This window comes from Saccopteryx leptura, chromosome 3 (genome assembly GCF_036850995.1).
Source record: "Saccopteryx leptura isolate mSacLep1 chromosome 3, mSacLep1_pri_phased_curated, whole genome shotgun sequence".
Classification (NCBI taxonomy): Eukaryota; Metazoa; Chordata; class Mammalia; order Chiroptera; family Emballonuridae; genus Saccopteryx; species Saccopteryx leptura.
In genome coordinates, this window is record NC_089505.1 from 358,042,650 (window position 1) to 358,070,562 (window position 27,913).

The 27,913-nt window shown below is 44.7% G+C and overlaps 1 protein-coding gene across 1 annotated transcript; it reads right to left on the reverse strand.

Moving 5' to 3' along the window:
• On the reverse strand, window positions 1-27,913 carry DERL1 (derlin 1). The gene is made up of 8 exons (XM_066379424.1): window positions 27,545-27,913; window positions 14,300-14,411; window positions 10,364-10,428; window positions 9,311-9,337; window positions 8,302-8,397; window positions 7,127-7,179; window positions 5,531-5,641; window positions 1-2,146 (listed from the first exon to the last, which is right to left on the reverse strand). The coding sequence occupies exons 1-8, from the start codon at window positions 27,695-27,697 to the stop codon at window positions 2,008-2,010; spliced, it is 756 nt and encodes a 251-aa protein (XP_066235521.1). The 5' UTR covers window positions 27,698-27,913; the 3' UTR covers window positions 1-2,007.

The window sequence follows — 27,913 nt, forward strand, 5'->3', positions numbered from 1 at the left end:
TCAAGTGGTACATTTTAATTTATGTTTACCAGTAAAAACGATTCATTACAAAACGGGAATTTCTCTATACAAAATAAGGATTTTGTTTTTCATTCATAAAGGGAATCCACTGCTTGCCAAATCCAATTTCAAATAGCCTGTTTAGCTAGAAAGTATTCCCAAATGATAGGTAATCCAGACAATATGAGTAAAATCACCAGCTTCCCAAACATGTTTAAGAGGAAGACTCTAATGAACATTTTGAACTGAAGAATTCTGTGACACCTTCAGAAAAACCTCCGCTTTCGAGCAGCTAGGAGGGCGTGTAAGACACTCCAGCTCACTTACCACAAGGATCTCCTGACCATGAGTGCACGTGCAACATAACAGGAGAAAGTAGCTTCTACAGTTCACATTTTATTGTGGCCACGGGTCAACAACAGAGCATGACAGTTAAGGTCCAGAGTCCCCCGCCTCCCAATTTACCATATAAACTAAATATGGAAAAATATGCAATGAAACTTTATTAAAAATGAGGCGCTGTTCTCAAATTGCCCCTTCCTAGGATAACACACATCACGGTTTAAGAGCAGGGCCAAGAACAGCCACTGTTAGCACGCGCGTCTCCTGAAGAAAAACTTAATCAAAATGGACACAGCCTTTTCGGTTGACTCAAGTACGGCAGCCACCCAGCACTGCTCGTAGCAGTCTGCTTTCGGAATAAAACCACCAAATAAGAAACTCTGTGAAACACCATAGCCTTCAAAACACAGTACTCGGTGGCAAGCCTAGCTCTGATGGAAAAGTCCGCCTATGAGAAAGTTGTGGGTATTTACGCTGGTCTGACACACATTCAGGCTTCAAGGATCTAGACCCTCAGACACAATGATTCTGAAGATGTTACAACCCAAAATTATGTGATTCATTTAGATGTGCTTCTACTAGCTTTCCAAATATGATCTTCATACAAAGGAGCTACACCCTCCTCACAATTAACTGACTGAAGCATGTGGCCATTGCAGGGTAGCAGGGATCATTTAAATAGAGTATAAGGCTCTCTCTACCACTCCCCTCAATAAAAATACACCCAGATGAGGACAAAATGGAGTCAATGCCCAGGGGTCCTGCATCCCCTGTGGAAAATGGCATTCGGAACTGGCTGGCACAATCTGATCCAGCTTCTCTGGGTACACAAACAACCACTGTGCTTACACGTGAGATGCAAAGGGTTACACCCACCCCATTGAAACCTGGCCCTAAGATGCAACTCCACTGTAGCTGTGGTCACTCGGGGACAGAGTGCCTAGCAACAGCCTTCATGCTTTCTGGATACCCCTCTGCGACCTCACTGACCACTGGTGCTTTTTATTAGAAAACATCTGAAGAGGGGCAAGAAGTTCCTGCGACGGGCACCAGGTCAGACAGCTACAAAAGCGGAGAGGAAGCTCTTCGTCTGCTGTCCAGTCTTCGCCCCTATTGTTACAGTTCCGCCATCGAAGGGGAAGAAAAGTTTGAACAGGTTTTTGTGACCAAGCCTTGGCAAAAGTCAATAAATAAGCGAGAGCTTGTCAAAGGCAGAATCATTTCAGGGACAACCTCCTCCCGGTGCAAATGTAAGGGCTGGAAAAATGAGGAGAGAGGCATGTGTGCAAGAAAGAGGTAAGAGTCCCTTTGACAAGGATTTGGTGGCCCAACCCCAGATGCTCAGGTGACAGCAGACCAGGACCTACCAAAACCCGTTACCCAGACGGAAAAGCAAGAGGAGACACCAAAAAATATAGTCATTTCTTAATTTGCACAGTTGACATTTGTTCTTCATAGTGGTAAGGACTTGAATGAGAAGCACGAAACTTGAGGAACACTTATATTTTTCTCCAGGATTTAAAAACTGTTGTCTCATCCTGAAAGACTACATTCAGTGTGGGTCGGCCCCAGTGTTTGCTGGGACTCGTTCTTAAGCACGCCCCGCTCTAGGAGGGAAAATTCATCTGAGCAGCGTAGCTGGTGGGCAGGCCAGAGCCCACTCCTTCACTGGTCCCCAAGTCGAAAGCCCTGTCCCCAGTTGTGTCTGCCGCCTCCACCGTTCTGGTCCGCAGCTCGCCTCACGCTAGCTGGGGGCATGCCGAAGCCGGACAGCCCTCCTCTCCGGCTGGGCAGCCAGCGGTACCTGGAGCAGGGAGAGAAGGCAACAGCATCACTTCACGTGCTGATCACACCATCTTGCAGGGCCCACCTGGTGCCCCCAACCTGTCACACTCAATTACGTGAGCCTGGAGCCAACGGAAGGCTGGGGACAACGTCCTGTTAGCTTGCCTTTTCAGCGCTGAGCTCAACACCCTAGCTACAGAAGGCTCTCACTTTCCAAGGTTTCTAAATTTACTAAGTTTTCAGCTAAATTCACACTCCAGAAAAAGATTATTTCTGATTATCAAAGTAATTTATGCAGAACAGTACAGAAATAAAAATATTCCCTCCAGGGAAACCACCTATGTATCGTACTCTGATACAGCTACATACGGACCAAAGGATACAAAATAAGTTCACTTCTAAGGGACAAACGTGCAGCCTGAGTGCTCCAGCCCACAGGGCGTGTCCACTGTGCAAGCCACCGGGCTCCGCGCCGCCCACCAGGGGCCTGGAGGAGGCGGGGTTCTGTCTGGGGTTCCGGCTGTTTTTAAAGTTTATTCATAATCTGCCCCCAACTGCATTCTCTTCATCTCATCGATGGTGGAAAAGTTGAAGCCCAAAGAGGTCAGCTCGTTTCTCACCTACAGTTTCATAAACTAAGAGTCACAGAACAGCTAAAAACACTTAAATCCAAGCCCCGGTTCTCAGTGTTTCCAACTATTTCCCTCCCTTGACTGTTAGTGAACCGAGCTCATGTTTAAACTTATTCCACTTACCAGATACGAATGTTTAAAATTTTGCTTGAAGGCAGAGACCATGATCTGCGAGCCATTTAAACCTCCTGTGACACCAACAGCAAACCAAGAGGGGGACGGCCCGCCGAGCACAACCTTCCCGTTTCCCTCACACCGGGGCTGCACGCACTAAGTTCATCTCCTCTTCACAACCCCAGGAGGCAGGCACCACGATGCCCCCATTCCATCAACGGGAAAACTGAGGCAGGATCGAGGAAGGCCCCGGAGCCTGGACCCTGACCTTCTACACTACACGCCTTGTGCTGCTGACAGGACACACAGCGCAACCGTCCAAGTGGCGGCGGTCAGTGACTGGAGCTGTCATTTGTTTACATCACCCCTGTGCCCTCATGCTGCTGCCCAAAAAGACAATGACCCTCGTCTAAACAGAGACCTGCCAGCGCACAGCAGAAAGGAGGATCTGTCCCCTTTCCCAGCTGGGACGCAGCAGAGGGATGCAGCTCAGAATTCCTAATTCACACCTTCCCCTTTCAGCAGCTATGGCTCCAACTCTAAGTCAACACGCCTCTCCCAGCACTGCGTCTCCATCCCTGACGGTCTGTGATAACATTCCTCCAAAGGAGGTAATAAAACAGAACGCTGAAAAAGCCAAGCTGGGGCTGTCCTGCTTTGCTTCTTCCTACAAGACAATATGGAAGCCATCTCCACTGCTTAAACAGATAGTGAAATTAAATGCAAGTAATTAGTATAAAAAGACACCCAATTATACATAATCAACAAAAATTTATGGTAATTTCAAAGCAGTTACTGCTTTTGCAAGGAGCTACATTTTGTCATCTGATCTTTATGCAAAATGGAACAGAAGGGCTTCCACCGCCAGAGAGCTCACACGGAAGGAAGGCTGCAGCATGCGGGTGATGTTGCCACTAGACTCTCGGACACTTTGCTGCCCACAACTGAGAAATATCTCCAAGCCGTTAAGTCAGAATACGGCCACTTGAAGTATAAAAACTGTAGGCTGCCCCCAAAGCTCCAAGTTCTTTTATGTGACGCATCTGCCATCCACTTGACAGACCTGAATCAGAAGCCCACGCCTGCTGTTACCGTGTGGCCTTTGATAATTAGAAAGCAGACTGGTCATTTGGGTTTTTTAGCCTGGAGCCAATGCAAGACTCAGAAGAGAAGTAAGTTTCCTTTCAGCGTTAGAGGAAAAAACCAGCAGCAACAACAGTGCACTTCTGTCAGTGTGTATAGAACAGAATCCTCTCAGAAATCTGTCCCTAACCTGTAAAGGGGCGGGGGGGGGGGGGGCACGCTCAAGTTTTACTGGCCTCGTGGAACCCTTGAAAGAGTGGCAAACTGCAAAACACTGAAACAAGCAAGGTGTGAAAAGGGCTGGTGTGTGTGTGCGGAGCTTTTAAACGCAAGCCATTTCTGCATCTCCCCAGCTGGAGATCACAAGCAACTGTCAGGAAGGCTGGGCCACCCAGATGGGGAAGTCACTGGTCCCCTCTTCACCAGCCTTTTGCTTCCTGGACAGAATGGTCAACTGCGTAGGTGCTCGAGTGTGTCAGCATCTCTCTGGGTCGTCAAAGCCCCGCCCTGGGCCCCAACTTCAGAACAGGCTCAGAGCCTGCGCGCACTGAGCACCCCGCTGCGCGGCCCACTGGGCCTCACCCCTGCAGCCCCGCGGGCGGGGCCGCCTCCCACCTCGCCGACTCACACACTGAAGCTCACTTGTATGAAGTTTCCCAACATGAACACTGGTAAGTGAGGGGAATGGGACTCCAACCAACGCTGCCTCAGAACCAAGGCTGTGCCCCAGCCACCTCGCTCGAGTAAACCCTGAAAGCAGAGGACTACAGAAACATCAAGTCTCTCGTTTGAATTTTGAAAGGTCCCACAAATAGTCTAACCCAGGGGTCTCAAACTCAACTCAGCATGTGGGCCGCAGAGCAAGATCACAGCTGTTCGGCGGGCCGCACTAGGTCTACAAAAGGCAACTGTTACGCAACATTTTTCTCACTGCAGTTGAAAACAAAAAAAAAATCAGTACAACAAGCACAATCGTACATCCAGTTTACTCAGTGTCACAAAACGACCAGAAACTGTAGTTCGCATCACAACTGCTATTAACTAAGCTAATATCTTGCTAGGATGCTAGAGAAATGAAAAATACAAGTAGGCCCCTAGGCTTACTTAATTTTATCCAAAATATTTTGAACTTCGTGGATTAGTCTGCGGGCCGCACAAAATTGTTCGGCGGGCCGTGAGTTTGAGACCCCTGGTCTAACCTATACTATTTATTATAAAAGTGTCTTACATTGCTAACTACCAAGCTACTCCTCCCCCTCCGCTCCCACTCAAACTCCTGGGTGAGGCTGCTAACCCGGTCACCCTGGCCCACCCTGTGCACACGAGCTGTACACCAGTGTCGCCTTCTCAGCTCCTGTGACGCCCAACTCGGTCTCGGTGCCCCCGGCCGGCTCCCTGAAGGAGACTGAGCTGAGGCTCCCGTCCCCAGCTGCCTGTGACCGTGTGACCAGGGCAAGTCATGGCCGCCTCCTGTTTCCTCAGACAGAGAGGCAAATCCCACCCCTCGAGGAGTTTTTTATCAGCATACAATGCAGGCAGTAAACGACTGTTACACAGAGGGAAAAACCACTTACAAAAACTGAGGTGTGGACAGAAAATTTCTTCCTCCCAAGTCCATTGGGTATCTGAACATTAGGAAGAAGTAAAGATGGCCAACCAGATTTCCAATCAGCTCATTGATCACCCTGCAGACAGAGAGCCACATTAGTTCGAAGTCCTCCAAGCAGTGAAGTGAGAAGCAATAAGCTGTAACAGCACAGGGAAGAGATCCTTCCGGGCACCGCTTCCGGTCTGCGGGGCTCTGTGGCAGCTCTACCCGGAGCCCCTTGATGCTCTGAGTGGCCAACTACTCGGAGGGAGGAAGACATCCCGCTGGACCAATGGGCTCCGTGCTCAAGGCCAGCTGCCCCTCTGACATCTCTTTCAAGACCCAGCCCATCATCAAAATACTGGTTTTGCCCCTTCCTGCCTAAACAGTTGGGGAAGTTATAAACTTATGAGTGCTTCCGGGCATAAAGACTGTATTTGCAAAACGTGGGCCAACAGTGACGGGCATCAGGAAAGAAGAGTGAGCAAGGAAAGGACCCCGTGTGGTGCCAGCGACACTCTCCCTCGCCTCGGTACCCTTGCGTGAGACATCAGATTCACTTCAAAAAGGTGACCTTCACCTTGCAATCCTAAAGTAGGCATTGACCTTCTTCACTCTTCCCACGGCTTACAAGGAGGCCACTTCAAGGTTTACCAACCCACTCTTACAATGACACATCCTTCCGCGTCTTCAATGCCACGGGATTCCTGGCCGGGACGAACCGACACATGTCCCTGCGCCCAGACTCCGTTCTGGGGGGCGGGGAGGCCTGACCACGCGCTAACAGTCAGCCTGCTCGACTCGTTCATAGCTCCCTATCAACATGCAGTGGGAGTCGGGACCACAGAGAGCAAATATGTCTGACGTACCAAGAACTAGTACTATTAAAATCTATTAAAACATTAAAAATATAAATGGGAGGTCTCAAAATAGCTGCACACTGATATCCTCCTCCTAGAATTCTGACTGGGTGCATTCAAGGTTTTCCTAAGTATTCATTCTAATTCCAGACTAGAAATTTGACCCTGTTTAGCCAAAACTTCTGCACTATCCAACCACTTACAAAATCACTTCCTATCTGAGAATATGCATTCCTAGGACTGGTGAGCAGTTTCCAAGGCATTAAGACAGACTAAAAACCATAGTTACTGTATGCACGGTTCTTAGAGGAGTCGGTTCAGACAAAATTAGATCTATATTTATTCAATCTGGGCAGTAAATCCAGAAATGAATATTTATTCAAAATCACATATATGGAAGCATACTGCAATGAAGAGCTAACAAAATAAAACAATCATTCAATGCTAAAATGTACTTAAAGCCTGCAATTTAATCAATTACAGCAAAATGAAATTATTCTGTGAGTACAAGGTTCCAATGCATCAACGTTGAGATTCTTTAAAGTTTCATAAAAATTAGAGAAATGGAAGCCATCCAAGAATTAGTTTCATATTAAATAAATCTAATAGGGAGTGCTATTTGGGTTTCTGCCTGAACCAGTGCTTCCCAAATAGCTTTTCTTTTGAATTCAAATAAATGCATATTGCCTCTCAAATAAATAAATAAGTCAAATGTCACTTACGAGCCTCCGATGATGTAGTTGAATCCAAGGATAACCCAAGGCAAGTAGCAGGCCTAGGGAAGAGCACACACACATGAGCAAGCACACCTGGAGAGGACACGGAGGGGGGAGGGGCTGACATGGGCTTTATAGATCCTTCGGAAAATCACAGATCAGCCCAGCATTGTTCCTATTGTGCTTACAACTTCCTACCTAAGATTATGTTTACACATATACTACTAACTGGAGAAATGGAGCTCTCTGCTGATAGTTTCAAATGCAATACATGTCCTGCCAAGTTCATATTTATAAATAGCTCTAGCAAGTGGGCGAGTGTCCCATGCTATTGAAAGCAAGGTCCATAAAAGAATCACACGAAGACTCCAACCAGCACACTGTTACCAGTAAATTAGAAATACCCTACCTTGTTAGGTCCCCTTTTACATATTTCACACGATGACCTGAATTTTTATCTTTATCCACTGATGTCTTGAACTAATACTCTCAAATAAGACGGCTCTCCAGGTGAACTGAACACTTGAGCCCCTTACCAGATTCAAGACATTATACGAGGAGTTGAGGGAGTTGCAAGGAACTTTGCAAAGTAGTGGAGAAAGGGTTATACAGGAATGCCTGAAGACAGAATGTGGTAAGTACTGGAAGAAAACAAAAATGGAGAAGCCCAAGGCATGACTATTTGCAGGCAGGTGACTTGGGAAATCAATGTTTGGTTCAAATTTACAACTAGGATTTGCATGAGGAAGAAAAGAAAAAAATGTTACGGGTGGAAAACTGTGAGAGAAGACACAAAAGAAAATGTCTGTGGGCAAAAAAAAAGAAAAAACTGTTTTGGCTAAAGTGTAAAATACGTAACAGGCAGGGGTAAGAACAGATTTTAAAAGGGAGGGTTACGTGAGTATCCTCCCTTCCCTTTCTCTACCACACGCACACACACATACGTGAGATCACTCGGGGACACATGCCTGAGGGGCCTGCGATACAGAAGGGAGTGAGAAGTGACAATCAGCAAAGGGCTCGGTTGTCTGAGGAAATCTGGGGCTGAGGAGAGGGGGCTTGCCTATGGTATCCTGCTCTGCACTGACCTCTTCTGGACGAGTCAGAAAGTACATCGTTGGGCTGAAGAGGGATTTCCACAGACAGACAAAAAGAAAATTTTCCCAACTAGATTCAAGTACCTTAAATCGTGTTCCGAACCAAAATGACACAATCATGTCTCTGTTCAGCTGGGCCCAGACGTAAAGTACTGACATGATCAGAGGAATCATTAGCAACTGCAAAAGAAATCAACACGTAACGACAAGGCTCTGGAGGCCAGTAAACAGCTGCGCAGTATGTGAACCTACAGTTTCCTTTTACCTCTCCTTCTAACAAATCCTCACATGGCCATTCAAAAAGCAAAGAGAATTCAACTCATCAGAATTATAAGTTGATCCTTCTAATGAATCATACAATATATGCCACAAAACCCTATAATAAAGTACAACAAAATTATATTATTTTAAATAGATTCTAAAAATATCAGGGTCAAGTTCTGTTACTTGAAAAAAACAGGCATAAACCTTTACTTACTGTATATTCTCAATTTAAAAAAAATGTATATCGGGCTCAGTGGTATAGGCCTGGTGTGTGGATGTCCCAGTTTTGATTCCTAGTCAGGGCACACAGGAGAAGCGCCCATCTGCTTCTCCACGGTTCCCCTTCTCCTTCCTCTCTGTCTCTCTCTTCCCCTCCCGCAGTTATGGCTCAACTGGAGCAAGTTGGCCTGGGCACTGAGGATGGCCCCATGGCCTCTGCCTCAGGCACTAAGAAGAACTCGGTTACTGAGCAACAGAGCAACGCTCCCTAGTGGGCATGCCAGGTGGATCCCAGTTGGGGCGCATGCGGAAGTCTGTCTCTGCCTCCCCTCCTCTTACTGAATAAAAAAAAATTTTTTTTAATGTATGTGCAAAATACTGGATAAGCATCATTCTCAATGTTCAAACATGATAATGGAGCCAGAAATGAGTAAGAAAAGTAACAGTTTAGCTAACTCATGTAACATCTTCAAAATAAAACAGCTATAATTCTATCATTTCCAAATGCCACATAATTTACCACATAGTTCATGCATTTTAAACTTCTATCAAAGGCCTTTAATTGTATATTTGAAACTTACAAAAGGACAAATGGATAGTTTCAACTTACCTGCATGTCCATTGCTAAGCCAGTAATCTTGGTTTGTACAGTTAAAGATCAGACAGGAAAAAGCATTCCACACCCAGTAAAAGTTCACTTGCTCCCTGTGTTCTGAAGGAACCCACTTTTCCACAGTTCGGGTGGCTGAAAGCATCCCAGAGCACAAGGGTATCTAAAAACATTGATTATGAACATTCTCAGACTGCAGGATGACCAGGAGCCGGTGCAAATGCCTGCTCTGGCGGATGCCTCAGTGCGGCCACCTCTTTCCTCGCCTAGCCACTGTATTTTATAGCATCTCTCCCTTAATGGAAAGATGGAGGTGCCTGTGCCCTCTGAGACAAGTAATGATCCGACACATTCAGGACACCACAGCATGGCTGAAGTCCAAACATTTTTTTCTTCCCTTAAAGGAGGGGAAAGGACATCCAAGCACCACATTTCCTGGCTCTTGGCCGAGTGTCAGTGGAAGCTAAGCCCCAAAGCAAGGGCTTGAGCCACCATATCCCTTCTGCGGCTCTCACCATGTGTGAAGGTCCGCAGCCGGAGGGCTGCTGACTGCTGTGGCCGGAACACACAGAGACAAATGCCGCGCCCTGTCCCCGAGGACTCACGGAGGGACTGCGTTACTGCTTAGGACCCCGAGACAAGGACAGCAATGAAGTCAGAGAAGGATGCTGGCTGTACATTAATTTTCTGATCAGGACCACAGATTTCAAAAGCTGTCTCAGGGCCCGGAACCTCTTTGTGTTGCAATCAACAAGCTGTGACACATGAGAACACAGAGAACCGGGAACAAGGAGAGGGAACAGGAATGAAACTCAGCCAAACGTGGGAAAATCCCAGGGGCGCTGGTAAGAGGGCACTCCACTCCAGGGCTATGGGCCTGCCCGCGTTTAAAAAGAACTTTCATTATTCTTAATTATTAACTGTAGTAAATAAAGTTGCAAATACTGTCATTTGAAGTATTGTAGAGAAAACTGTCTCTTTTCCCAAACCTGAAAATAAAAACAAAAACAAAAATGGCTTCTCTCTGGCCCGAGCTACCAGCCTGAAGGATACGACGATGCAAATCCAGTTGAAGAGGAGCATGAATAAATAGTCCGCCGGCCTCCCATCGAAGGCGCCTGGGAACGAGAATAAGCCAGACGTCATGGTTCAGAACTTCAGAACAAAACCGATCACTTCCATATAGAGAAACACTCCAAACATTAGAGGGGAAGTCAAAACGAGAATATTTTTAAATCGCTACTTGAGAGTAAGAGTAAACTTTTTAAAATATCTAAATCCATGTCTCAATAAAGCCCTGAAGGACAGTCACCTAGGAAGGCTACCCTGTGTTTTCCCAACTGAAGTCCAGTAACGAGCTCTGATGACCATGGGCTGAAAGAAACCCACAGCTACTGAGACACCATCACGGCCTGTGGGCCTCTCCTTCCTGCTCTCATCACCCCCCGGTGACACATTTGTGACTAAGTTCATCCCTTGTCCCTCCATCAGACCGGAAGCTCTGTCAGGGGAGGGGCCCCCATGTCCCTCCACCGCGTCTCCCCCCCACACACACAGAACCGTGCTGGGAAGGACATGGAACCACTTGGCCCAGCACTGGGCTCACAGAGCTCAGTCGCCATTGTCCAGGAGCCGCGGGGGGTGGGCAGGCATCGTGGGCACAGCAAGCCCCTCCACAGCCTCTCACTCCCAACCCCACACTACGTCTGGGAGGTAGAATGGAAAGACCCAGACTCCGTTTTACAGATGAAGAAATAGTCACATGAGCAAAGTCACATGGCTCGTCAGAAGCAGAGTGGAGTCTAATTACTGGCTTAGTGCACCTGTCACTGTGCCTACACCAGGCTCCGAATTATTACTGGGCAGAAAAGCCCAGAGGGGCCCAGCGCTGCGTCCTAACGGAGTCCCCACGCCTTCAGCTGGAAGACAAGGAGAGAGGAAGAGAAAAGAAACAAGTGACTGTAAGGTGACTCGAGCTCAAGCACTTACCTTCCCTCCCTTCCAATTAAAAAGGGCCTTTCTGACAAGTGTCAGAAAGGCAGAAAAAACACCTATCTAAAAAAACAGATTTCCAACAAATGTCTGTTCCTTTGTCCCTTATTTCTCCCCTGCTGCCTCAAAGGCACACGCCAGCCCGGTGTGAAGGACACTTAATGGTAGGGAATCAGTCTGATGAGCCAGAGCTGAATTTCTAACAAATGTTTCTGAATTTTAATGACAGTTTTGCTTCTCTCTGATGTGGTTTTTGGCTTGGTGATTTTTAAGGATTCTCTAGATTAACTACTTAAAATACTGTAATCACACAAACTATAGTCCTTTATTATTTGGCAAGCTTGCAACTGGGAATTTACAAATTAACTGGCCTCAAATTGCAGTCTTAGATTTAAATCAAAAATAGAAATAAACCAACACCGCTCCACACTTAGCTCAGCCAGGCAAGGAAGATGTCCGTGGCAAATGTTTGATTAAAATGTTGTCTGGGGCGGAGGGGTGGAGCGAACCGGGCGTCAGGGAGCTGGGCCCCAGCCCTGCCTGTGCTCCTCCGCGGCTCCCGGGTCTCCGGGGCCCGTCACCACCGCTCCAGACCACCGCTTTCCGCTCTGTAGAGTCTTATTTAAATGGAAAGATCTTAAGAGCTCCTCTCCACACGACTGTTCACAGGAGCATGGCTCACAACAGCCAAAAAATGAAGGGCAAATATCCAGCAACTGGTACACGGAAAAACAAAATGTGGAAACTCCATACAACAGAATCGTACTTGGAAATGAAAAGGACTAAGTACTGATATATGCTACACGGAAGAACCTTGAAAACACTATGGTAAGGGAGAGAAAACAGTCACAATTGCAAAGACCATGTACTGTACGATTCTGTTTATAAGAAATGTCCAGAATTATGCACTTTCAAATGGTTAAAACAGAGAGTTTTACGTTATGTAAATTTTTCTCAGTAAAAAGAAGAAAAGATTCATTAACCTTTCTTTCTTCTTTTATAAACGTTTAAAAATTTTCCGTAAAAAAATTGTTTAAAAGACTGGTCAGGAATCATCTATGCTTAGCAGTGGTAGTCAACCTGGTCCCTAACGCCCACTAGTGGGCATTCCAGCTTTCATGGTGGGCGGTAGTGGAGAAACCAAAGTATAAATAAAAAGACAGATTTAACTATAGTAAGTTGTTTTATAAAGATTTATTCTGCCAAACGTAGCAAAAATCCGACATAAAGTACTTGGTAAGTAATTATTATATGCTTTAACTTGCTGTAACTCTGCTTTATAAATTTTATCAAGTCAAGTTACTTCCCTACTTTATAAATCACCATCACTGTGGCACCGGAGGGCAGTTAGAAAATGTTACTACTAACAGAGATACAGAAGTGGGTGGTAGGTATAAAAAGGTTGACTACCCCTAATTCAGAGTTTACTAATGATACGAGAAAAACTATCACTCCACCAACTTAACCCTCAATTAAATTATACCAGAGGGGCAGAATGCCAAGGGAGTCTATCACAATCAGGTTCCACTGGAACGGGGGAGAATGAAAGCCATCTATGCTGGCAGACGTCGGGATCACCCTCTTGATATGATGGTGAGAGCCCTGCTGTACTTCACCTCAGCCACGTTTACTTTCACTTTCTTGAAGCTCAGACAATGGGCTAGGATCCTCCCAGTATTAACAGTCTGTGGCCTGACACTCTGTACCACTGCAACAATTCCTTTCTTTTTAAAAAGCACCTCTTGCAAATGCCAATTGAAAGAAAGACTATACTTGACGCATAAATGCCCACTGCCCTGGACCCGCAGTCAGGAGACTGATTCACAAGGCTCAGACTGCCAGATTTAAGGGCGTCAGAATTCTCGATCCTGAGCTAACAGCCAGCAGGTTTATAAAGTCTGAAGTCAGCCAGCCTTTTCAAAACCATCATATTCACATTCTAACACAGCAGTATCAACTTATTGCTTCTCAGGATAAGCAACTCAGAACAGCCTATAAGCTACTGTAGGAAGTAAATAACAATCAGTAAGAAAAGATTTTTATAAGAAAGCTTATCCATAACATCATGCAGGGAGTCACAGCTGATAAACTATCATATTATTAAACCCCAGCAGCTATGTAAAGTTCAGCGTTTCAATTACAGAGAATAAGTCTAGGCTTTTAATTGCAGAAGGTAGTGTTTTTCAGCTTCTGTCTGGGAGATACTTGGGTAAAACCTCAGCCCAATGTGAGCTAAAGGACAAGGCTGCTGTGTGACAGAAACGAGCGGATGTCAACTCAGTGGAAGGCAAACTGCACAGCCGTAAACACACGGGCAAGATCTGTAAACCCGTTCTTGCCGAGTTGTTTTTTCATCTATGAAAGGGGGACACTGTCACTTTTACCTCACAGGGATGCTGTGAGGATTAAAAATGAAATATTCTAAGTGCCTCGTACAGTCCGGGCACAGTGACCACGTACTGTGCACTTGCTACCGTGTGCTGTTCTTTTTTTTTTTTTTTTTTTTTTTTTTTTCTGAAGCTGGAAACGGGGAGAGACAGTCGGACAGACTCCCGCATGCGCCCGACCGGGATCCACCCGGCACGCCCACCAGGGGCGACGCTCTGCCCACCAGGGGGCGATGCTCTGCCCATCCTGGGCGTCGCCATGTTGCGACCAGAGCCACTCTAGCGCCTGAGGCAGAGGCCACAGAGCCATCCCCAGCGCCCGGGCCATCTTTGCTCCAATGGAGCCTTGGCTGCGGGAGGGGAAGAGAGAGACAGAGAGGAAAGCGCGGCGGAGGGGTGGAGAAGCAGATGGGCGCTTCTCCTGTGTGCCCTGGCCAGGAATCGAACCTGGGTCCTCCGCACGCTAGGCCGACGCTCTACCGCTGAGCCAACCGGCCAGGGCCTGTTCTTTATACTGTATATGCTCACTGCCCTCCCGGCTCCTCCCAGGAAACACACAGATTAGTAGGTTAAACAGAAACAATACTTAAAGTAATTATGGAGAACATACCTGTTTCGAGTCGTGTTGAATACTGATACAAGAAATATAAATTGACCAAATAAAGAAATCCAGTTCCTGGCCCCACAGGGAAAAAAAAGGTGGCAGTGATCGGTCTCCAAATCTGTCCAGGTCAGAAGAAACACACGGTTAGCTTCTCCTCTAAGCCCGCGGTGCCTCCCTCCTAACTACACACAATTAGCCCTTGCAAACATCTCTTCCAAATCATTCAAGAAAACTCCGAAGAAAAGTTCAGATCAGTTACAATCACATCAGTATGCAAGTCAATGGACTAAAACGACATCATAAAATAAGAAACAAATATTTCTAAGCAAGTTGAAAAAAAATTAATACTATAAAAGTATATGGTTAGTCTTTACTGGAATGAGTATACATTAAGCCTATCAAAAATGAATTACAAAGACAATTTCCAACAGTACAGTAATATCTCTATTTAGGAAAATAATACTACTTAGATGACAAACCTTATCAAAAAATGTCATATTCAAAAGATAGAAGTACAATAAGAACTTTTTACCCAAATCACTGTGCCATTTAGGCAATAGACACTTGACTTTACAATATTAACCCTCTCCCCACTAAAAAAAAATTACAAAAAGTTCAGTGTAAAGTAAGTTGTCTTCTGAACCTTGGTCTCCGAGCCCCCCTTCCAGCAACACGGATCGGTTTCTTGTATTTCTTTCAAGAAATAATAGTATGGCCTGACAAGGCAGTGGCGCAGTGGATAGAGCGTCAGCTTGAAATGCTGAGGACACAGGTTCAAAACCCCGAAGTCGCCAGCTTGAGGGTGGGGTTGCCAGCTTGAGTGCGGGATCATATACATGACCCCATGGTTGCTGCCTTGAGCCCAAAGGTCACTGGTTTGAGCAAGGGGTCACTGGCTCAGTGGGAGACCCCCAGTCAAGACACATATGAGAAAGCAATCAATCAACAACTAAGGTGCCATAAGTATGAGTTGAAGCTTCTCATCTCTCTCCCTGTCTGTCCCTATCTGTCTCTGTATCTCTCTCTTGCTAAATAATAATAGTGTTATTATTATTCATCTCTTTTCATCCTACCTTATATACAGTACTGTTCTTCCTATACCTTGTTTCGTTCCTTGAAAAATATATTTATTGCCTTCATAGTACTAGTTTTATGTGGCGTTCTAGATTTCATTTAAACTGCTACAATGCCACAATCAATATTCTTGAATATCCCTTTATACATATACATATAAATTCCTGTGAGCCTGACCAGGCGGTAGCACAGTGGATAGAGCATCGGACTGGGATGCGGAGGACCCAGGTTCGAGACCCCAATGTCGCCAGCTTGAGCCCGGGCTCATCTGAAGCAAAGCTCACCAGCTTGGACCCAAAGTCGCTGGCTCCAACAAGGGGTTACTCGGTCTGCTGAAGGCCCGCGGTCAAGGCACATATGAGAAAGCAATCAATGAACAACTAAGGTGTTGCAACGAAAAACTGATGATTGATGCTTCTCATCTCTCTCCGTTCCTGTCTGTCTGTCCCAATCTATCCCTCTCTCTGTCCTTGTAAAAAATAAAATAAAATAAAATAAATTCCTGTGAGTCATTCTGCTAGATCAGACATCTACACTTAATTTTGCTAGATTTAGACAAATGCCTACAAAAGTGTTTAAACAATTTCTACTTCCTCCTAAAATGTAGAATAATGCCTGTCTTCTTTCCACAACCTCACCAGTTAGTGTATTTTATATTCACCTATCGGTTTTTTAAAACTTGAGCCTTTCTTTTCTTCATTTGTCTGCTAGATTTGCATTTCTTTATATATTATGGAAGTTTCCTTTTCTCGATGTTGCAAATATTTTCTGCACTGTCACCAGACTTATATATTTTATTAGATTTTCCCCATATTTTGGTATGTAAAAGTGTAATTTAATGTAGGCACATATATCATGCTTACAAGACACTTCTCCACTCCAAGAAAAGTGCTCCCGGTTTTACTTTATCACACCGTGCTTCACCGAAGGTGTGAGGAAGAAATCCAACTTCTTCTAGATGGTCACTCAGTCTCCCAATCCTATTACAGAGTAACCCATCTTTCCTCTGTTGATTTGAAAAGCATTTTTTATCACATATGTATTCCTTTTCACATTAAGGTCTACTCTTAGACTGTTCAATTTGGAACCAAACTGCTACACCAGTATGAAGCTATGTTAACTTCTAGTTTTACAGTGTTTTCCTATTTGGTAAAGTTTTATCATGAAATAATCCCCCTCCTGGTTTTCTTCCACATTAGTCAGTTTTCTCGGCTAGTCTCATTTTATTTTCCTAAAGAACTAGAACCAACACCGTTACTATGTCAATGTGCTCTTGCTATAATAGCATTTAGGAAGAAGTCTTCCACAGCATTTATGGTTTTCCACAGAGCTGTTACTTTCTATCTTCTTACACCAACCATCAAAGCTGAATTATAACTTACTATTTGTATATAATATTTAAAAACTGAGCTTCTAGGGAGTCCAAGAATAGAACTCTCTCCGTGGATAAAACTGTGTATCTTCAAATGGCCAACAGATATATGAAAAAATGCTCAGCTTCATTAGTTATTAGGGAAATGCAAATCAAAACTACAATGAGATACCACCTCACCCCTGTTAGATTAGCTATGATCAACAAGACGGGTAATAGCAAATGTTGGAGAGGCTGTGGAGAAAAAGGAACCCTCATTCACTGTTGGTGGGACTGTAAAGTAGTACAACCATTATGGAGGAAAGTATGGTGGTTCCTCAAAAAACTGCAAATAGAACTACCTTATGACCCAGCAATCCCTCTACTGGGTATATACCCCAAAACCTCAGAAACATTGATACGTGAAGACACATGTAGCCCCATGTTCATTGCAGCACTGTTCACAGTGGCCAAGACATGGAAACAACCAAAAAGCCCTTCAATAGAAGACTGGATAAAGAAGATGTGGCACATATACACTATGGAATACTACTCAGCCATAAGAAACGATGACATCAGATCATTTACAGCAAAATGGTGGGATCTTGATAACATTATAAGGAGTGAAATAAGTAAATCAGAAAAAAACAAGAACTACATGATTCCATACATTGGTGGAACATAAAAATGAGACTAAGAGACATGGACAAGAGTGTGGTGGTTACCAGGGGTGGGGGGAGGGGGGACAGGGGGAGGGTTGGGGGGGAGGGGGAGGGGCACAGAGAACTAGATGGAGGGTGGCGAAGGACAATCTGACTTTGGGCGAGGGGTATGCAACATAGTTTAATGACAAGATAACCTGGACATGTTTTCTTTGAATATATGTACCCTGATTTATTAATGTCATCCCATTACCATTAATAAAAATTTATTTAAAAAAAAAACAAAAAAAAAAAAAAAAAACTGTGTATCTTATTCCAGTCTTGTGTAACTCACCGGCAAGGACCTCCAGATCATGTTAAATCACAGTGGTGGCAGTAGGTGGCCTTCGCAGACTATGGCAGCATAATGTTGGCCTTTGGCTTGAGAACTATGCATCTTACTGAATAAGCACAAAGACATGGCCACTGCCCAAGGAGATCTCAAATGGGGGGGGGGGGGGGGCTACCCAAAGCAACAAGGGCGGACACAGGGAGGGGAAGTGTGGTCTTGGAAAAATGAGTACGAAGTCCCAAAGAACTCCTAGAGCACAGTAAATGACGGGGAACTGCTAATGGTGGGTAGGCTGGAACACAGGACAGCAGCGCTGGGGCCTGGACATACCCAGAGCTGGCAAGTTCTATTGTCCAAGTGGTATCACCCTCCGAGCTTAATTCTCTATGGAGGAAAATGCACTTTACCTACCCAAAAAGGGACTTTGCAAGATCTATACATTAAACCAGTAAAACAAAACTGGTTACCATTCATTTTGGTTTATTCACAATTTTATCATAGAAACGGACTAGTCTAATGGGGGAAATATTAGAAATGATTTGAGAAGACCTAGATTAAATCTTAGCTTACAAGTTCTCATTTCTGAGTCTCAACCACTATCTGGTAAAAGGGATGGTATGCTAATACTTGCCCTACTTTGACTAATTATTTTTTTTAGTATTGTGCTACACTATTGATATATCTGCACTGACTCAGGGGGTGGATTTTATAGATGAGGAGACAGGATGAGAAAAGAGTTAGGTAATAGCCAATAAGTGGCAGAGCCTGAATTTTGTCTCAGCCTGACTCTAGAGTTTAGGATACTAAATCCCTATCTTTACAATGCCTCTCACAAGGGCCAGCACTACTATGAGGTCTACTACAATTAGTGAGGATTTTCAGTACTACTAAGTCCAATTCTTCCCACCAATGAAAACCACTGGGAAGAAAGCCCAGAAGCAAGCTGGCCTGGCCTTGACCCTTACGTAGCCCTGGGGCTTTGGACAAGTCAGGACCTCTGAGTTTGCGCCTTCACCCACCCAATGCCCTCTGTCCTATAACTCCCACCTTCCTTGTCTCAAAGATTTTGTAAGGTTGAAATTAGGAAAGTGAATGAAAAGGCACTTATAAAAATGTTTATGTGTGGGTGTATGACTACTACAATCTTTTAGGAGATGCACACAGACTTGGTTTTTACAAACGCACATTTTAAACCACCCCTACTGCCCTGGCTGGGCAGCTTAGTTGATTAGAGCACTGGCCTGACATGCCAAGGTTGTGGGTTCGATCCCCAGTCAGGGCACATACAAGAATCAACCGATGAATGCATAAATAAGTACAACAAACTGATGTTTCTCTCTCTAAAAAATAAAATCAATTAATTAAAAAACAACAAAAAAAAAACTACGCCCCTATTCCTATAAGTTACTAGAGGCCTGATTTTAGAAAAGAAACCTCGTTTTTTTCTGACTGCCTTTTTCACTAACGCTGACAGCACAACACTATTTTTAGCCACTGTGCACCTGTTCTTTGAAAATTAGTGTCTGTCAAAATACCTCACTTCTGTTCCTTGTTCATTAAGCTTACCCTTGAGTTATACTTGCTTTCATTGATCTAAGAGTCTTATTATTTTATTTTAGTATTACTTTAAAATTATAATTTGAAAACACCAGGAGATAGTTTGTCTCTTCAGAAGGACATAATGTAATACAGTATTTGTGAAATCCCCATTGAAAGTACCCAACCAAATCCCCTCCTTTGCTCTGACTGATACGTAAACAGTTACGATAAGGGAAAGGCATGATTCTCAGGGCTGGGGTGCTGCAGGCACGTTTTCAACCCAGGAAAGGCCGCATGGATTCCTGCAGAGGCAGCCAAGTGTGGTGCAAGGAGCCCAGGACTTGTAGACAGGTCTGTGTGGCTCGTGGGCCAGAAGCTTCAGAGAGGAGCACCCTGTTCTAACCCCACAGCAGTCTAAAGGACCGTAATCAGCCCAGCTTCTTCCTGAGGAAAGCGGTCCCGCTTTAGTGTTTAGGAAATCCGCCCAGAGTTTCTCACTGCACAAGGGCAAGAAGCCCACATGGTCACTGGCATAGAAGACCTTCAAAAAAACATAAGACATGCCCTGACTGGGTAACTCAGCTGGTTAGAGCATTGTCCTGTTATGCCAAGGTTGCAAGTTTGAACCTTGGTCAGGATGCATACAAGAATCAACCAATGGCCTGACCCGGTGGTGGCCCAGTGGATAGAGCGTCAGACTGGGATGCGGAAGGACCCAGGTTCGAGATCCCGAGGTCGCCAGCTTGAGTGCGGGCTCATCTGGTTTGAGCGAGGCTCACGAGCTTGGACCCAAGGTCGCTGGCTCCAGCAAGGGGTTGCTCGGTCTGCTGAGGGCCCGCGGTCAGGGCACATGTGAGAAAGCAATTGATGAACAACTAAGGTGTTGCAACGCGCAATGAAAAACTAATGATTGATGCTTCTCATCTCTCTCCGTTCCTGTCTGTCTGTCCCTGTCTATCCCTCTCTCTGACTCACTCTCTGTCTCTGTAAAAAATAAATAAATAAATAAAATTTTAAAAAAATAGAGGCTATTAAAAAAAAAAAAGGAATCAACCAATGACTGCGTAAATAAAAGGAACAAGTCAATGTTTCACTCCCTATTTCTCTCTCCCTCTCGCCCCACTCTCTCTCTCTCTCTCAAATCAATCAATAAAAATAAGAACATAAGATAATTGCTCTTTAGTTTAATCCAACAATTTCTACTGAGAGAATGTTTAGTTCAGCCATCCTTGAACTCAAATCTTCCAATCTGCTACTGAAATAATCACAAATGCCAGTCAGAATCTAGAGGGTTTTGTTAAAAACTATTAAAAACAATAAGATTTTTCTGAAACAATAAGGATTGATTGATTTGGAATTAAAGTCTGTCTGGGTCACGAAGCAATTCAGAGAGAATGTGGCACACCCATGTGCCAAATGCTGATGTTAGCAAATTGTGGCTTTTTCTCTTTCTTGGACACACTAGGTATGTAAGAGATACAAATGAAAGGCCCTCAATGTCAATTGAGGACTTTGAAAGAGTTATTAGAATCTAGCAAGTCTACTCAACACAAATGCTTAGCTATGTTCACCAAGACATGTACCAGAATGTCCCCAGCAGTACTATTCATTCTAGCCAAAGCTGGAAACTGCCCACAAGGGCCACGACCAGTAGAATAAATGGTGGTCTACTCCTAAAATAAAACAATATGGAGTTGAGCAATCTAGAGCCACATGCAATAATATGGGTGACTCTCAAATATCCTATTAAAAAGAGAAGTTATTGTGCCATATAGAGACGTCAAATCTGCACACTGGAAACTTATATAATGTTATAAGCCAAAGTTACCTCAATAAATAAATAAAAGTAGGGACAGATTTCAAATCCTGAGGTTGGAAACAGAACAAGGAAGTTTGCTACCTTTCCTTCTATTGAACATTGTACTGGGAGTTATAGCCAGAGCACTGCAAGTAAAATAAAGGTATAAGCTCGGGAAAGAAAAAGGAGAGGCCAGACACAAAAGAACACATACTGTATTCTTGTATTTACATATAGCATGTAAAAAAAAAATTTTAGAAGAAACGCCTATGGTATTAAAAGTCAAGATAGTAATTACCCCTCGAAGAGGCAACAGCCAGAAGGGAGCAGTAGGAACATTCTGAGGGTGCTGGTAATGTTCTGTTTTTGACAGAGACAGAGAGAGGGACAGACAGAGACAGACAGACAGACAGACAGGAAGGGAGAAGCATCAATTCACTACGACACCTTAGTTGTTCATTGATTGCTTTCTCATATGTGCCTTGACTGGGTGACCACAGCAGACCGAATGACCCTTGCTCAAGCCAGAGACCATGAGGTCATGTCTATGATCCCACGCTCAAGTCAGTGACCCCGCGCTCAAGCCGGATGAGCCTGCGCTCCAGCCAGCGACCTCGAGATGCCACTCAAGTTCTAATGCAAACTTTGGGGCTACTTCTCTGCTCAGCCTATAGAACAAGTTATTCCCCCCTTCTGGTTTGTGTGTGCATGGCTCTATTCCCTGGCATACTCTTAAATCAATCAGCTAGGCTTGCTCTCACGGGTTAAATGTAGTAACATTAAGCAAAAGCTTGGTGACTAGCCTGACCAGGTAGTGGCGCAGTGGATAGAGCGTTGGACGAAGATGCGGAAGAACCCAGGTTCGAGACTCCAAGGTCACCGGCTTGAACGCGAGCTCATCTTGCTTGAGCAAAAAAAAGCTCACCAGCTTGACCCCAAGGTCACTGGCTCAAGCAAAGGGTTACTCGGTCTGCTGAAGGCCCGCAGTCAAGGCACATATGAGAAAGCAATCAATGAACAACTAAGGTGTAGCAACCAAAAACTGATGATTGATGCTACTCATCTCTCTCTGTTCCTGTCTGTCTGTCCCTATCTCTCTCTCTGTCCCTGTAAAAAAAAAACACAAAAAAAAAACAAAAGCGTGGTGACTATAAGCTCCTGGCCTATCACAGGTTTGGATGGCACCATTTCTTATTATTCTTGAAAAACAAATTGAGAGTTCACATCTACCTATTTCAAGTCAGATTACTTTTAAGGGGACAAAAAATAGGATGTGATCAAGCAGTTCCATTTAAATTTCAATTACAAAGTAAAATTAGAATCTTACTGCCATGAAGAGACAGCAGTAATAACAATTATTATTGACTAATAACTAAAAATGGCATTATTTCTGAATAGATTTACTGAACTCTTTACTATGGTCTTTACAAACATTTTTCTATGTGTTTTATATAATAGAGGCATAAACCTAGTTCCTCAATTTGAACATATCATTTTTGTGTTTATGAAATCAGGATGTATATATCTTACTACCAGTATATTCATTTAATGTAATTTCCACTTTCTTCCCTCTCCAAAAGTTGTATTAAAGTGATGGAGCATCTTATAATCAATGAAGTTAGAACAGAGTAAACCCGTAGAACATAATTATTTTTTTATTAAGTGAGAGGCAGGTAGGCAGACAGACAAACTCCCACATGAGCTCCAACCAGGACTCACCCAGCAAGCCCACTAGGGGGCGATGCTCTGGCCATCTGGGGCTGCTGCTCTGTTGCTAGGCAACCAAGCTATATATATATATATATATATATATATATATATATATATATATATATATATATATATATTTTTTAGTGCCTGAGTCAAGATCATGGAGCTATCCTCAGTGCCCAGGACCAACCTGATCAAACCATTCAAGCCATGGATACAGGAGAGGAAAAGAGAGATAGAGAGAGAGAAAGAAAGAGAGAAAAGGGAGGGGAAGGGGTAAAGAAGCATATTGTCACATCTCTTGCGTGCCCTGACCGGGAATTGAACCCAGGTAATGCTCTACCTCTGAGCCAACCACCCAGGGCCATTAGAACACAATTAATAGAGAATTAAATTATCCCCATTTTTAGGTAATGTTTGTTTCTTGATCTGGGTGCTGGTTATATCTGTGTATTTAGTAATTAAGAAATTGAGGCTCAGTAATTAAGAAATAGTCACTTTTGTAAATAACTTGCTTAAGGGCATACAACAAGGAGCTGGGCCATGCAGGCACAGAGACCGTGACTCAATACTGAAACCCCCAGTCTTTCTACAGTAATAGAAAAGGGAAAAAATAATTAGCTATCACTGGTTGGGAAGAAATCACCCCCAACAATATTAAACACTTACCTATGTGTTTTGGTAGATATTATGCGAAGGAGTTAAATGAGAGCGCAGTTCTTCAACAAACTGAAATAGAAACTGAAACTGCATTCTACAAAAGGGAGTAACACTCATCTCAGGAAGCTCAATGAGATAACACATGGAGAAGCACAACACAGATGAAAAGGGGTGATGCTCTTTTGTATAAAGAAATAAACTATCGCTGGGACGAAGCCCTGGAAGACAGAATCTCAGAAACCACTAGAGCAGCAGGGAATTGCCACCTTTCTTCTAGTTAATCAGGGACCAATATGAAGCCAATTCATCACAATGAACAATTTGATTGATGGGTGTTAAGAGTAAGGGACTAGGATCTGTGGACATTCGTCAAGTGAGCCTTAACACTCACCTATGTGTTTCCACCTGTCCAAATGAAGAAAATAACATTTTAAACTTGGGAGTTCCAGACCAACAAGCTACTCAGAGGAAACAAATAGCAAAGGAACTTTTGTCACTTGCAACATAAATCCACAATTCTAAGTCAGTCACCCCCATCTTTATTTGAAGATGTTAAAGATTCGGCTTCTAAGAAAAGATGAGCTTCCAGCAGAAAGCACACCACATGCTGTTTGTCCTCTCACTTCTGCTCTCCGATGCAGTGTTTCCTTCAACTGCTTCATGTGCAAACAAGTTCCTCCAGGAGGCTCTGAAAGCGAAACTTGCCCACAATGGGCAAGAGTCACCGCGGCAGAAAGAAGGTATAAAGACTGGTCCTTTCACACCTGGGCAGTCAGGGCACTGTCCTGCCTCCACCAGCAGCCCCCCCCCCCCCAGCTCAGGATAACAAGCCCCCAAGAAGCAAGGCGAGGAAGATGGGGAAATCATGGAAGGTGTGACATGAATGACGCTCTTTCTAACCAGTTCACCTCTTGGAACATTATATGCCTGTGGTCTATTAGAGAGGCTTTATTTTACTAATCTGACTAGACAAGTGAGCAAGATTCTGCAAGAACAGTCAAAGAACCAGTTTTGACCAGGTCTTTAGCACAAAATGATTGACAGCCATTGCTCTTCCTGCACCCACATCACCCAACATGCCACCAGGCAGGAAGTGCACAACATTCACTCAGTCAAGAAATATTTACCAAAGCAAATAATTAGAAAACAGTATTCAATCCTGGCTGCAGACCCAAATCATATTCTAATAGGCAACTGCCTACTTAACTTCTGCACTTGGATACCTAAAAAGCATTTCTAGACTCAATAGTCAAAACATAACTTTTTCTTTCCATTCAGAAAAAAATTGTTTTTATTAGTAATAACAATAAGTCCATTACATATTAATATAAACAGTATTTTTTATGAAAACTAATTTTCCAAAAAATAAAATTACCAAGAGTGATGTTGTACAACTCTCCTTAATTGTCTGGTTTCAGGGAAGACAATGGACTATCACACCTCCATTCACTCTGTTGTGATACATTGTTCTTGTTGAAATATAGGAATAAATTTGACCTTGCACAGATCTTTAGTTAGAAAAGGAGGAGTATTTTAATAGTCTTTCCAGGTAATTCAAAACGTAACTCTTTACCCACAGCCTTCCCCATCCCCAAACCTAAGGCTCCCTAAATATTTCCAATCTCAGTAAAGGGCTCCACCACCCACTGTGAAACAGGGACATCTCTGAGTCCTGCTTCCGTCACCTGTTCACCCTTCATGTCCTTTCAGCTGTAATCTTGTCCACTCCAACTCTCAAGCTTCTCTCTTCACAGCTATCCTGGTCCCAAACACCATCTTCTCTTCCTAACTTGTTTCTTCCCTCTCCCCCATCCCACACACCAAGTCCATCCCACAGAGGAGTCAAGGCAATCCTGTCAGTCCTTTGTTCCAAGGCTCCTAAGCCTTCCTGGTGTCCTCAAAATCAAGTTCAAACCACAAAGCCCTGTGCGCCCCAGCCGCAGCCTACCTTTCGGTCCTGGCCCTGTTGCACTCACCCTGGCCAGCTCCGTCCTCACGTCCAACTCCCATCCCTACAGCTCTGTACCAGTGATCCAGTCTTCTTCCCGTTTCTGGTGCCTCCTCCAAGCTTATTATTACTCCTCCTCCCGAAAGATCGTCCCCAAAGCTAGCTCATCATTCAGAGTACAGTTCAGATATCTTCTCTGAGGTTTTTCTGGGGCACTCTAGCAAATGATCCACCCATAAGTCACTCTCTAACACACACTTCTCTCTTATTTTCTTCATGGGAGCTGGAACTTCTGCCTTATTCACTATTGCACCTTCAGTGCCCAATAATTCCCATGCAGTCACAACCAATATACAAGCACCAGCTATGTGCCAGGCACTGTCTTAGGTAACAGACAATGGTAAACAAGACAAAGATCTGGCCCTTATGGGGCCTTATTTTCTGATGGAAAGTGGACTAACAAATACCAAGGGGTGATACATAGCAAAAAATATTAAGGGTAAGGCAGACAATGTAAAGGAGGGTACTATTTTATCTTGGGCAATCAGATAAGGCCTTTCCAAATAAGATGGTATTTGGGCAGACTTGAAAGTGGTAAGGAAGTAAGCCATGGAAATCTCCCTCAAGTAGAGAAACAGCATGTGCTAACATCTCCAAGGGGAGACTGAGCTGCTGAAGGAACAGCTACGATTCCACGGTGGAGCCTAATGTGCAGGATGGAAAGGTGCAGATGGGGTCAGAGAGGCAAGTAGGGGATTGCAGGCACTGCAAGAACTTGATTTTATTTTACCAGACACTGAAGGCTCTGAAAAGAGGGCTGACGGGTCTTGATTTATGTTTTAGAAGGATCACTTCAGCTGTCTAGATTAAAGGTTGAAAGAAACAGGCTGAAATGATAGAGATTGAAAAGGGGCTGTATTCTGGCTATATGTCTAAAGTAAACCGAATTTGCTGACAGACCACGGGGTGTGACAGAAAGGGAAGTCAAGGATGACTCCAGGGCTGTAAGCTTGAGCTCCTGTAATAATGGTGTTTCTATTTACTTCTAGGGCAAAGGGGGAAAGGCTTTTCAGTTCGGAACATACTGAATTTGAGATATACTTATCAGTCACCCAGGTGGTAATTTCAAATAGATGGCTGGATGTACAAGTCTAGAAATCAGGAGACGGATTGGGACTAAAAATAAAAATATTTGTATTTAAAAGTCTTCAGTTTATAGAAAGTACTTAAAGCCATGAAGCTAAAGAAGACCAACTACAGAGGGGGAGAGTACAAAGAAGAGGTTCTATATCTGGTCCCTAGGGCTCACCACAACATCTAAAGGTCACAGAGAGGAGGAACCAGCAAAGGAGACTAAGAAATCAACAGTGAAGAGGGGGAGGAAAGAGTAGTATCCACAGGCCAAGTAATGTGTTGAAATTAATGTCAGATTTTGGTATCTGGCCTGCCACTGACTAAAAATATAAATCACAGAATCGGGTGAGTAAAGACAATCTCCAGAAGACCAGTATTTTTCTGCCAGTAATGTTATTCTAGATTGTTTCCTTCATACTTAAAAAAACAAGGCTTCCCATTTCTGGAACAATTAATTCTATCCATCCCTTCCCATATTCAAACACTACATGCCAGATACTACTAGGTCAGGGCACTGAAATGGGGATAAATTCACTCTTTGCACCTCTGACCTCAAATCACTCCTACTGGGGGGGAATAAAACTCCACTAACATAAAAGGAACTCAGCTGGATGTTGGGTAAGTTGAGTCACAGGCCACCCACGTGGCGTAGAAAGGTCAGAAGGCAGCTGCTCCAGGTAAACCCACACTACTTAAATCGCCGGCGTCCAAAAGATTGACAACTATCACAGATCTCCCTTCCCACTGCCCCCTCCTCTAACTGCAGAGAACAGGGAACACAATCTAAAGAGGAGAACGAAATCAGCCCCTTCGCCGAACCAAATCCAAGCTTCCACGCCGCCAGCGATCCAGGCCGCTGCTCCAGATCCCTTTGCCGCCACCCCGCCCCTGATCACAGGACCCCGCCCTAAACCGCTGGAGTGGAGCGGTCGCACTACAAGTCCCACCAGGCACCGCGCGCTCGCAACCTGCCGATCTGCGCTCCGCCGCCGCGGACCCGCCTGGGACCTGTAGTCTCCACTCCCCCCGGTCGCCGGTCAGTACCTGGAAGCGGTAGAGAAAGGCTTCGGGCCAGAGGACGAAGTAGGCCGGGCTGATGAGACCGAGTTTGCCGACCAAGGGCACCGCGACGGTGGCGGCGAACCAATAGCGTGTGATGGCCGGGATGCTCCTGAACCAGTCCCCGATGTCCGACATCTTTGCCTCTTAGGTGGCCAGGATGCGCACAGCTGCCCAACTCCCGGTCCTGGCCCCTTCACGACGCGGCCGGCTTCGCGAGTGGAAGGTGTCGAGGCGGAAGCGGCCCAGGTCGCGGTGCAGAAGGCGGAGACCGACGGACGTGGCGCCACCGAATTCGGACGAGCGAGGGAGCGTTCGGAGGCGAAACTTCCCCTTCCGGCGGCAGCGGGCGGT